The sequence below is a fragment of the Anopheles cruzii genome, chromosome 3 (assembly GCF_943734635.1).
Source record: "Anopheles cruzii chromosome 3, idAnoCruzAS_RS32_06, whole genome shotgun sequence".
NCBI classification, from domain to species: domain Eukaryota; kingdom Metazoa; phylum Arthropoda; class Insecta; order Diptera; family Culicidae; genus Anopheles; species Anopheles cruzii.
The window spans coordinates 25186044-25199426 of record NC_069145.1 but is presented as its reverse complement, the minus strand read 5'-3'; the positions used below and the strand labels follow the sequence as shown (position 1 = coordinate 25199426).

General features: G+C 51.7%; 1 protein-coding gene across 1 annotated transcript; it reads right to left on the bottom strand.

The window, feature by feature from the left end:
• Window positions 1-1117: 1117 nt before the first annotated feature.
• Window positions 1118-2845, bottom strand: LOC128270112 (uncharacterized). The gene is made up of 2 exons (XM_053007517.1): window positions 1593-2845; window positions 1118-1529 (listed from the first exon to the last, which is right to left on the bottom strand). Exons 1-2 carry the CDS (start codon window positions 2843-2845, stop codon window positions 1118-1120), a joined length of 1665 nt encoding a protein of 554 aa, XP_052863477.1.
• Between the last annotated feature and the right edge of the window lie 10538 nt (window positions 2846-13383).

Below are 13383 nucleotides of genomic sequence, written 5' to 3'. Positions count from 1 at the left end.
GCGCGTTACACCGAAACCGGTTGAGGAGTGTGTTGAAATGATGTTCGTTTCGTGTTTTTCTAACATCCTCTTTAACACTTCCACGAGCATCGCGCCAGCTTGAAAAACGTGATTAAATGGGCCACGTGGCCGGTACGATTCATAAAATCCACTCCCTGTCTAACGAAACAAACCCGGTTGCTAAATATGCCAGCTGTGCAGCCGTTGATATTTATTGCTTTTGAATTTAAAATTTCAAATCTCTTTCCGCGAATGGTGTGGAGTGTGCACGGACTCGGAACGGACCAACAGGCAAATCCCGTCGGCCAGGCTAACCCACCAACCGGAAGCGTTACTCTGAATATCGCCTTTTGTTTGTCCCACAATGAATCATGTATCCGTTTTCAGGCTAGACTGCTCGTTAAACCGCTGGCCATTGTTTCCATATTTTCCGGCCGTTTTTTTGTCCAGACTCCGAAGCTGGTCCCGTGCATTTTAAATGCCCGTTCGAGGCGCTGACGCTCGCAATTTCGTTCCACAATTTCACAGCGCAAAGTGCCGCGCATTCACAAAAAAAGAAGTGGTACTAGTAGTAGCAACAGTAGTAGTAGGAGCCATGAAAATGTGAACCACCGGATCCGGGTGGGTGCAATAAATGTTCGCGCGCTGCAATTGCTCTCGCTTCCGGCTGCGGCGCTGTATCCGCCGATGGGCCGGCTTGGCATCCCTTTTTTCCCCCAGCTTACAGCAGGTGAAAAAGCAGTTCATAAAACACTTCCTTTTGACCGTGCCACGAACGGCACCCGGGGGGAGCCTCACATTTCCCGCCCCGGTTCACCGGTCGGCCACCGTCGTCCAGGAGGCCGTGGTTGCTGCGGCTGAGATTGGCAAACTGCAACCATTTATCGCCACCACACCTTCAATGGCTGGTGGCTCTAGTGTTCGCGCAGTTTTTATTTCACCATTACCGTTGCCTTTGATGATTTTGTGCATTGCAACGCCAGCGATGGTGCGCCACCGTCGTGCCTGCGGAGCACACGGCAACGAACGTAATCGGCTTAGGAGTGCGCCCGCAGCTCGGTATATTTAGCCAATCCTCGCACGGAATTGGGCGAAATTTAGTAGAAATATTAGTGTGTCACGCGTCGTCACCCTGCAACAAGTCGCCTGTCAACTCCACCGAGCCGGTTCGGTTTCGCTTCCGGGCAAGCGAATCCCTGGTGAGCTTTTGGGCGAGTTCGACAAAAAACGCAACCCGCTCGTCGGGCAGCGAACGGTGCACGTGTTGACCGATGGCGAGCAGCACCGGTTCCAGTTGCTCCAGCTGATGCTGCGCGCAGAGGGCCCGGGCGTAGGTCAGCTGTCCAACCAGCCACCACAGGTGGCTGCCGCAAGCGATCGCTTCGTCGGCGATCCGGCTGCCCATCACCTTCACGTCGTCCAGCCAACCGTTCCGCAGGTGCAGCCGGGCCATTTCGTGGCCCAGAAAGCAGCGCTCGATCGAGTATTCGGCACGCTGGTGACAACTCTCCAGTTCCGCCAGTTTGGCCCTGAAAGCAAAAGGACACGATGCGAAACCAATGGCACTCCATCCCGATCGTCTGACCACCTACTTGTACCGCAGGAACCCACGATCCGGTGCGGTTGGATCGCGGTACGTCGAAGCGTCACCGAAAACGGGCACCACCACGATCGGCTCCTTGGCCGGTGGGACGGCGAACAGCAGCGAGAGCCTTTCGTCCGGCGCTTCGTCCATTAGGGTCGGTGGAATGCGTAACCCGTCCACTACGGCCAGACCGGCCAGGTTGCACACCTCCCGGACCAGCTTACCCTTCTCCGGGAGCACTCGGCCGGGGGTGATCTTGTAGAAGTCGCGCAACACTTCACCAACGAACCGGAACAGCTGCACGCTCTGGCCCCGGTCCCGTAGCTCGTGCATACGATCGAACTGCTGGTAGACGGCCCGGTACGCCCGGTAGCGGTATTTGAGCAGTTGGTCGATCTCGTGCCACTGCCGCCGATTCTTCGCCGCCGGTCCGAATCGTCCGTAACGCTGACTGTACAACGGGTAGCACGCTTGAGACTGCTTCACCTGGGCCGATATCTTCGCGTAGCAATCCTCAACCAGTGCTGCCATCGCCCGGGAACTGTCTTTGGTCTGCGGCAGGTTCACAATACTCCCGTACCGCCCTTCGGGGCGCATTTCCCGAACGAACGACCAGGTCTCCCAACCACGTCCGAGATGCAGCTGGCCGAGAATTTGGGTGTTCTTCGCCCGTCGGGCCCGTTCGCGGATCGGTGGTTCCCGTTGGACCAGCTCCTGTACACTGATCGCATCACATTCGCCGGCCTCGGCCAGTACCTGCCACCGTGGGCGCCCATCGGATGCTTCCCGTAACGCACGCTGTTCGGCGGCCACCGCCGGAAACCGGTGCCGGTACTCCAGCAACGAGGCCCGGCCGGCCCGTTCCCCGAGCGTATGGTCAAACGTCGAACGACCAAGATCGAGTTCCGTCCCAAAGTCCCGGTGCCGGTGGCCTCCGGTGGGTCTCTGGCTGCGGTGGCCGTTCGAGGCGGCCACCAGATGGCACTCGAGTTCACCAGCATCGTACAGAGCCCGGCACTGCACCAGCGTGCCCGGATAGTTCTGTGGCTTGGCCAGTGTCTCCAGTGCCCGGGCCGGACCGGAAGCCGCCAGCTCGGCTCGTGCTTTCTCAACCCGCACCCGCTCTCGTGCTTCGCCATCGGACGGTGTGGCCTGCAGTGCTTCGGCGAAATGGTCGATGGCCCCGTGTACCTGACCGAACCGGAGCCGGTGGACCGCGGTGTCCCGGGACACTTGCCACGAAAGTTCCACTGTTGACATTCTTCGGAAATTCGCCGCCGACGTCGCCGCTTGTCTTCTGCCCGCTCACTGCAGCCAACTGGCGAACCAATGGTTGCTGCGATGGTTTGAAGTACGGCGAGCGGCGAGCCTACAGCTGGCTACCAACTTTGGCTAAGACTTATTGGCCACGAAGTCAAGTAATCCCCCGGGCTTACAGTGTGGGGTTAATTATTCCAAACCCCAGCTCCAACGCGAACATGGAGAATAGGCCACCGGACGAAACCAGCCTAGAGACCTTCTCCAAACCTAGAGACCGAACTGTTCGGAGCAGGTGCGATCAAAAAGCCATACTTTTCGTAGGAATAAGTGGCCTATCTTAATTCTGAGTACTCTCTGCAATTTTAATTATGAAAAATTGAAGTTAGACTTTGATGAAGACGCAGCATCAAGGGTTTGGTAGTCCAAATACTAGCTCAGGTTGTGCGCCATGTTGACAAGCATCTCTCTGGTGCTGCTGCGAATTAAAATAGAAAACGCGAACGTTTCCTTCGGTGGCCATCGTACCACGCTGAGCAACTGATGGAAAAGGTCAGCAGCGTGCCCCACTAACCTGGCCGGTCGGTGAAAATGAAAGCGCATCCAGTTTTCGACCCCGAGTTGCAGTTTTCAGCGAGTGACGTAACCTGGCACAGCTCGACCCTTTCGCTGATTGACTGATTTTCCGCCAAAGACCGAGCGATCGAGAGTACGAAGGGTGCATTTAGCTATTGCAACGCACAGGACTGAGTGCATGATTGCGTGTGTGGCGCACATAGCTAATGGCGGACGATGGAATTGCCATCGTTATCTCCGATCGGTGATTGGAAGCAGGCCTCGTAGATTGACGATTAGTGCGACCGTGCGTCAATCAGACAAGCGACTGCAACGGTGCGGCCATCAGTGCGGCCCTATCGATCGCCCCGTGGAACCTAGAGCGTATTAAATTATTAACTTCACCCTTGAACCGACGTGCGACGTGCCCCAGGCCCACAATTACAGAGACCACAACAGTGCATCCACCGCACACGCCCACGGTAGGCGATTGATTTCGAAAACGTTAGCCCTAGCGTCAATAACGATGTTGCTGCTGATCGCAATGATGACGAGGAGCTCCCGACGATGATGCTGAGTAGATTATCGATGGAATTAAAATTATGTCGGCAGCTTACGGTGCGCCCCGTTTTTTAGGGCCGCCATTCGGGGCCCACACACGCACGATTACGTACACACACCCCCAGGAAAACCGAGCGGCCGGTGCACCAGTTGTTGTGCAATTAAAAACGCATTATGTCCGCCCGTGCCCGAGGCCGAAGCTCCCCGAAAGCCTTCCGATTTTTCGGTTTTTCCGCACTGTGTTCTTCGATTCCACCGATGGCCAACCGAGTTTTTGGTGCTCGTCTGAGCGTTTGCGTGTGTGTGCGAGTCCGGGTGGTAATGTGATTGTGATTACAGTCCTGCAACTTCCTGTGCCAGTGACGGGTCGCCATTAAATTTGATCCACTTCCGATTATGTGCTGGCCATTATCGGAAGCGTCGGAAGCAAACTGAACGGATAATCATCGACCTCGATCGACGCGTATCCTGAACCTGTCCGTCCCTGTTTGCCGCTCTGTCCTCCCACCCGCACGAAGGAGTCGCCGCGGGTCACGTTTTTCGTCCGAAAATGATTAATTCCCAACCCATTTTTGGCCATTAACGCTGACCGGCTGCGGAAGAGATTAAGCGTAGCCGCGTGTTTTGTGGAAAATAATTTCCAACCCATTTCCCCCGGCCCGGCCGCGGGTCTCTTATGTGCGCTTACGTGCGCTTAGCCCCCCAGTGTGTCGTTAATGCGCATAATAAAAAGACGAACGATCGATGCCGGTGCTGCCAGAAAAGAAACATTATCGAATGACCGCCGGCCGACGGGCACGGGTGTTTCGGTCAAGTTCAAAACCACGCACACGGTCCGAGATTCGGTCCGTGCCCTCGCGAATGGCTTGAGCTTTATGCTGACACTGACAATGGAAGTGTTCCCGGATTGGCACGGGATCTCTGTTGCGAGCTGCCAACCGGGGCTATCTATTTCTGAGGGGAAGATTTTACGAAAGGACAAGGACACGCCAAGGTCTCGACCGTTTCTTGCCAGTCGAAACTTTGCACCATCATCATCGGCACGGTTCGGGGAAAATGCAATTTCATGGGATTTCATCAGGATTCTCCTCCCAAACACGTATCGGAAACTAGATTTTTTTTTTCTCGTCACTACGTTAGTATACAGTTACCGATGGCTATAATGTTCCGCGTACTTTTTTGGGACGAAACGAGAGGGACGCCCGAACGAGAGCTGTTCTGGCACCAGGGCCACCTCTTGAACGGACCACGGCAAGTAAAGTGCACTGCTAACGGTCAATTATGGCGAAGCGAAAAATAAATCTGGGTCAAGTGTTCTGTTTTGGAGCCGTTCCTGCTTTGAACAGTATTATTATATCTATCTATTTCTCACTGTTACTCTCTCTCTCTCTATCTCTCTCTCTTTCTCTCTCTCTCGGTCGCTCTCCCTTTCTCTCTTTTTCTCACACACACATTTTGGGGTCGTTTATTTTCTCCCAATTCTATGCCCGCTGGCCGTTGCACGAAAATGCCAAGGGCAAGTCCTTGAGAAGTTTTAGTATGATCACGAGTGTGGCTCCACATTTCGGTTATTTACGGCATGCGGGCTCCATTATGAAACTCTCCACGTTCGTTGTAAAACACCACTTTTACAGCGTGTAGCAACATGCAGTAGAAGGTTAGCTTGGTGTTAAATCTACTGGAATTAAAGAGGACGCAATAAAAGGACGCTCCCCAGGAATGTGTCCGCAAATCCGGATTGGCGTTTTTCGTTTGTTGTCCCATGCCGTTATTGTTGGTCTCCTTCCGGTAATTGAAAAATAACACTGTCCAAAAGGCAAAATCAAATCCAAGCTGCCAGGAGCAATTCGGTCGTCAATGTTATTGTTCATAAACCGATTTCTAAGGTTTTTTTTTTATTCTTCCCGAGCTGGCTTTTGCGCGCACAGACCGTAACCGTAATTTAATTTCATCACTCCATTTGCCAATATTTCAGGCAAATTTGTTTCTTCACTTCTCCTTCAGCGCATTAATTTCGTCTCAATCGCCAGCTGTTTTGTCAATTTAAAGCCCCGCTCGACAATCGTTAGTTTTCGATTGACGTTCCCCAGCGTCGGTGGACAGTCTGCACCGGGCGTGTCCTTTTTTCCGTCCATTTGATCGTACGATTTGTTTCTTGGCTGTGTACGGTTCCGCCGCTCACTGCCACTTCAATCGGCAATGCCCAAAGCGGAAGCAAACCCGATTTCACGCCTGGTAAGAGCTTCCGTTTATTTCGTCCGGATAATCGCCACCATCCGGAACCGGGTTTACGCTCACTTTGCACTCGACTTTGCTAACGAACGATACTTTATTTTCCTGCCAACTCCGTTCGAAAGACTAGACAGACTCGTGTTGATGGTGTATCGGAACTAGCAAAAAAAAACGAAACGTTGCACAGCCAAGGGATTTGGTACCGTTCCGGTGGAAGAACATAAACTATCGCGTGGATTCGATCAATCGCTGCGACAAAAAAATAAATACAATAAAAAGGTAACCATCTAGTGTAATGCAACCGTGAAATGCGGTCTTCCAACGAAAACCATTGCTGTAACTCTGACCATTCGAGCCGAAGTGCAGTATCGGGAAGAAAAACTAATAGAAACTGCACCGGGCACTGCTCTTGGTTCTTGAGCAGGGAGCTACGCTTAGCAATACTATGCCATTGAACAGTGGTGAATTTTTTTCCCCGAGATTCTTGGGTAGTGCAGTGAAGATATTCAAACGGGAAGCATATTTTCTATTACTTTTTTACTAACTTTTTAATTTATTTATGCAAGGACGATAAGGAGGATAAGAGGTCTACAGCAGTTCTCCTTAATCGAGGTATTGAATACTGAAAATTGCTCCCCGTTCTTACTGAGCTTGTCACCAAGATGTTGCTCTCAATTGACGTTGGGCGATATCGATGCTAAGGTTTTCTTTTCTACGCCTCACTCCTATTGAATGACTTGTTTCACTTCACCCTGCTGAATCGTCTTGCCAGTGGAGCCATTTTGGACGTTTTTGTGGCCCCGCCGTGGAGCCTGCTGGGCTCTTCCGGACCGTGACGGCAACCAGATGGTTCCGCAGACGACCGTAGGACAAAATACAGTTATAGTCGGTGGAACGAATCCGGCATCAATCATTAATTGAGTTTCTATTTTTATTCCCGCCCATTCGCTCCGCCGGAAGTCCTTTCCCTGTGCCCCGTAAATCTTTTGCCCCTCGGCGGATGTAATGAAAGGTTTGAAAGCTTCGTGAAACGTCACGCCGGGCCGAGGGCTTTGCCAGTGAAGCGAAACTATCCATTATCCACTTGCATGCCACTTCTTATCCATCAGCCGGTCGAGAGGAAAATGGGCATACTTGACGGAGCTCGAGAGCTTTTATATCATCAAACCATTCGTCGAACTGGGCTGGCTCCACAAATCACCGGGATCACCAATCACCAGTCACTTCGTACTCCAAATTCAAGTCAACCGCAACGCGAAAGAGCGCACTTCGTTTTTTTACGACGAAAAGTTAATATTTACCATCGAACTAACATTTATGCTTGAACGGGTTCTTTTTTTTTAACAGCCCATTGATCCAGGTCGCAGTCACGCAGTCATGCCATAGTATTTTACGTAGCGCGACGGTATCAAGCAGTCGTACTTGCAGTTTCCACACCGAGAACATGCAATCGGAAAATCAAAACCGAGTACCCGAATAAAAATATGCAAATGCTTCTCGAAAAGATACTTTATCGTCGCAATTGACAGTCACTTCGTTCGGGCAGCCACCGCCGATCCAGATAGATCCCCAACCATCCTGCGGTTCTCATGCTGGTTGGTAGCGAACGCAGAGAGGCAGGTGGTTTAACTGGATCGAATCGGCTACTCACAAACGCAGCTAACCAAAGGTCCGTTTAGTTGGTCAGTTACGACGGTTGAATGGACTACTTAAGAACCATTCAGCCGGTAAACGGCTCCCACCACTGAGTTCATTACGGGCGCTGGTGATGTGTGAAATTCGTCCTTTGTTAGGAATTTATGTTTGAACCAGAAGTAGAACTTATAAGACGCTCCTTGTGTGGCACTACGGTTCGCGCTCCGACAACGGAAATGTACGTTTCCATTGGAAGGGACAATCGGATCGCGATTGTCCGGCGGTCGGAGTGCCTTTGGCAGTCTTTTCCGTTGCGAAAGAAACGAACCTGCATTCGTGTTATCCTTATCGTGGCACGATAATCGTTGCAGGTAAGCGAAAAGAATGTTCCGCACGGTTGGGTAAACAGCGTCCAGCGGCGAACGGAAACCGGAAACGTGGAAGCCACAAATAATGGCAAGCCATTTCCGCGTTTCCCTACGATGGCGCACATGGCTCGATACCTACGTCAACGTTCGTGGTGTGATTAATATTTTAATCCAGATCACTGCGCGCTCAAATAAGCCATGGCTGCTTTCTGGCACTTTCGGCCTACCAAGCATCAGCTAGTGGTACCGTTTTATGGAACATTCGGTATCTTTCCAGCCTGATCTGTTCTCAAAATATTTGAACCCACGAGCGATTTGGGGGAAGTGATTAATAAATTGTTTGCATTTGTCAAGGGTAATCCACTGGCAAATCCAGCGTCGGACGGAACGGCGCAGACTAGTGGGACAGACCTAATCAATAACACTCGCTTCACTGATTTAGCCGATGACATCAGTGTCATCGGGACCATCAGCAGCAGCAGCAGTAGCACCATCACCATCGGCCCACACTTTGTCATCGCGCCGACCCCGTTCGCAGTGCTGGAGACGTTTCGTCCGCCCGCTGATTAATTACGCGCAACGACCTCCCAAAACGGGGAGCGATTAATATTCCGCTTTCATCTCACGCGAGTGACAGCGCGAAATATTTCACCGAACGGTACAAATCGGCCGCCGGGAGCGCACCCCGGCACCAAAAGCCACCGCCAGCGGTGCGTGAAATATGTCTTAACTTGTAAACACGGGTCCGGGGAACAACCCGGAAGCCGGCACGGTTGTCCAGCGAGCAGCCGAACCGAATGGCCGAGGCCAGGCGCAACGCAACAGGAAGCTCATTTCGGTACGTCCAATTAAACTGACATAATTTAATTAAAAGAGATTATGAATAAATTAAACTAAACACCGCACAGCCCGTTCAGCCGTCCGGAAAATGATCCAAGCCAAAGCGGTCTCCACAGTTGAGGACCGTGTGTCATCGACGCCATGTTACGTCCACCGGTAGCCGACGTGTGTGTCAGCCCTCTGTCGTGTGTGAATCGAAACCGCGACACCCCTCGGCACCTGAGTGAAGGATGCAAAACGCGCCAAAGAACGTCGCCCAAGACGTCGCCACCGGCGCGAGCGAGCGACCCCTCCGACTACAGTCCGCGTCCGAAAGGGTGAATGCGTTTCGCGACCAAGAGGCTGCCAACTAAACATCATCGGATTTACGGTGACATTAATCAGCGAAGTTGGTGCGGTTGCGGCCGGCCGATGGTCGGTGGACGATGGTGACGCTTGGCGCGACCCTCTCAACACCGGCCCCGGGTCCAGTCGGTGTGCAGCGAAACCTAATTTATGGCAGCAACAGACGCACGATAGCATACAAGCGTGGGTGGAATCGCGAAATGGTCATTCGGACTAAAAATACACCATCGCCGTAGTTCTATGGTTGGCCAACAAATAAAAAAATATCCCACTGCTGACACGGTGTTCAAACATTTTTATACGTTACAAGCCGCCTTTTCTCCCAGCCGCGGGTGATGGCACCACGAAACTTATCCATCGATCATCTCTCGGACCAGAAGCATAAATATTGGTGAAACTGGCCCAAAAACCTGCCGCGCTTGCAGGAACTCGCCACTTGACAGCGTCTGACCGCATCTCTCTCCGGCGAGTCCGGCTTTGGCATAGTTTTGCTAAGTGCAACCCCTTGCCACCTCCCCGCCCCCCTCCGGGAGGGAACCACTTCATCGGTGGCGAAAGACCCGAGACCAGGCGGGCCAGTTGGTCCGCCGATTCGCCGTCACCGGTCTGGGGCTTGATATATTAATGCACCGTCTAAAAATACCGACCTGCTGTCAGTCGGCACCAGTCAGCCCCACCCCGCGTACCACCGTGTGCCAATGCGGTTGCAGTATGCAACATGTCACATCCCATATTCGGTTCGGCAACTCGAAAACAGAACGGCAAGTTCGGTCCTGACTCGCCGATATGTCTGCACGGAGCGCTCGATTCCAACATGCTCCGATTCCGACTTTCAATTTTGCAACGGACGAACGCTGCGCTCGTCTAGGACGCGGGCCCCAAAACTCCGGGTTACTGCGATCGCATCGCTCGATTACGGACATCTATCGCGTGACATGTTCGTTCCGATCGAAACGATGGATTGTCAAAATTGATGGTTGGCTCGCATCGTAAACAACCGGCACCGTTTCAAGCATCGCCACTCTGGCCGGTGCCAGTGGCGAAGGAAATAGAAAAAGCGTATTTTGCGAATCTAAATCACCGGTCATACATGTTGAACGGACGTAGCCGTATCTTCAAATCTAACCGAAAACAGTGCAGTGGTCGTTGTTTGAAACTTATAACTCTCGGTATGGTAAACGGTGTTTGCAGCTTTCATTTGAAATCAGAAAGTGCTTTGAAACACGGTAACTAACCAATACTCTGTGGTGGAATAGTTTTGGGTTCGCAATTTAAATTACTACACTTCCTGCAGCACACTGTAGGAATTGATCAAAATTTAATCAATGTGCGCCACGGATACTTTCGCTTCAAAATTCCATCGGGCAACATTGTACACGTAGCAGCTGTCCTGTTGCAGAGCGTACTGAGGTCTTAAAATAGCATCAAACAGTCCCAAAACCCAAAAAGTATTTCAATAACATCGGCATGGTCGTACTCCTGGCGTGTATGTGGGCAAAAATGGCACGGCACGACAAGGGAAGACCTCAGCAATATGTTAGGAGGAGGATGCCGTTCCCACAGGAAGCGGATAAGTTAAACTGGTGTGCCTTTTTTTGGTTTTTTGATGCATAAATGTCAACCACTCAACGCCACCGTGCGCTCGCAAAGAACCCAAATCCGGTGGGCGCTCAGTAAACGTTGCGGTACAATTAATACTAATTAAAATACCACACACACAGCCCGGCTGGCGTAGGTCTTCCTCTCTCGGGCAATAAATCTGCCGGGCCGTTCGTAAGGCCCTGGGAAAGTGTCTGCTCCGGTTGCGTGACAAAACTCGGAGCACCTGGATGTGCCGATGTGCAGCACCAAATTGAGGGTGGTAAAACATTTGTTTTATCGATGCAAGCACCGGGGTACGCGTGGGAATTCGAGTGTGCAAATTTAATTAGTCACCGACCGGTACCTTCCGCAAATCAGATGATCAGAGTCTGCCCGTACTTGGTCGGTCGGGCGGTGCAGACGCAAGCCGTTAGTCGAGTGAGGTGTGGTCCTAAAATGCAGCAAACCCGTGGCACGAGACGCAGCGGTGCAGTGTACCGCAAGTGCACTTAATGGACTGCAAATAGACTGTAAAGTAATTAATCGAAACCGCGCGACCAACAAGCGGCGGTACCAGGACAGGTGTGCCCTTTTCAACGCTTCGTCTTACAGATTGGTTGAGGTGAACCGCCACCGTTCGGTGGCGGCACTGCTTAGAGCATTGTGGTGGGACCCTCCTAGTCACCCTCCATGTCCTGCCCCCCTGCTTTGCCAGATAGGACCCTGTCGGGGGGAGAAACGGGATGTTTCCCAAAGTCACCCTCCATAATATTTTGAATGCTGTGAATGAGTGCGTTTCGTAGCGAAATACTAGGACACACATCCTGAGGTGCTGCTTCAGCGATTTCTTCCATGTATTGATTTTCACTTGAAGAATATTTTAAACTGAAGAAATATGTCAGTATGTCGCTGTTAATCTTTGGCATCCACCAGCTGTGGTCCTTTAAGTGTCCTCTATCTGTCCTCGTCAAATATTTTAATATCAATTCACAACTGAGTTTCTTTGAAATTTGTTAGTAAACCACTAGAAAGTAAAAGCTACTACCAATGTCCTAGTGTCGAACGCCAGCCCAGGTATCGTGCACCTGTTTGGCATCCGTTTGAAGCAGTTCCAGACAACAATCTGTCGGCTGAATCGTAACGCCCGTTCAACGCTCCACGAGCATCCTGTCCATCTTGTCCCTCCGCCTTACACTTACAGAATTTGTGAAATGTATTCCAACGATTCCTATTGTTTGCGCCTGCCAAATCCTGGCGGCTCCTGTCCGTTGGGTAATCCACCGAGCCAACGACCTGGAATAGGTTTATTTGAGAAGCCGAAGACTTCTCCGCGCTGTTTCCGCGTATCTGCTGCTTGTTTTGACGAATTGTGGCTTCGTTTATGTGTACGCTTTTCCACTTCATCACCCCCCGTGCGGCACCACTCCGTTTGCTCGCCGCAGTCCCCGCAGTCCGCGTTACGCAAACGAACCTGAAATGATTGGCCGAAAGACGAGAAAAAGATCCACTCCGGAGAATGGTTTTGTAAACCATCAGCGGGAAAACGCAAAAATGCCTCGAGCCCGCGGCAAGATTCGTTCGTTCGTTTCCCGGGAGATCAAACTTTGGTGGCCCTTGCCACTTGCTAAGCTCGGTTGTTTTCCGCCTCCCAGTTTTTCACCAATGCCGCGCCCAGCGACCGCGGGTCGCTCAAAAGTCATTATCCAAAAGCAATTCGTCGTGCCGGTTGAGCCGAGCCGAGAAGGTAATTTTGAACAAAGTTCAGTAATGAACCGAGGCGCGTCGTGAAAAATGCGAATCCCACAACCAGCCACAAGCGTGTGCAGGTTGTTGTTGTTGTGCAGCAGCAGCAACAACACAACTTTTCGTCACGCTCGGCAAACATTTTCGCCGACGTTCTCGATCTTGTTTTGTTTTAATCATTTTTCAGAAAGTCATCAAACCGGAAACCGTGGGTCGGAAATGAAATTGGAAAAGCGCTCCAGCGCGGCAAACATAAATGGCCACCGGTCCGGACGCCAAAACAAGCCGGCGGCTCACCGCGAAATGGTTCCGTAATGAAGCGAAGCATGTACGGAAAATATGATTTATTGTTTCGCGCACACAAAACGAATTAGCGCTGGGCCACGGCGCGTCGCAGCGTAGCGCCGATTCAGGTATGGGCCGGGAAGTGTGGCACCGCGGTTGCCGTGTCATGTTCAAGGCTGGAAAAGTTGCTAAAGGTGCGATGACTGCGAACTTCTTGAGTAACTGTGAGACAGGAGTTTGTGTACCGAAGAAAACGTATGCCGCCCCAGGTAATCTGGAACGCGGCTACAGCTCAACGATGAATTTGGTCTACGCATAGTTACGATATGAAATCGGCACAAAGTGGATCGAAAAGATCTCCACAATCCGAAGCCGGAGTCTGGTTAGAAATGGTTG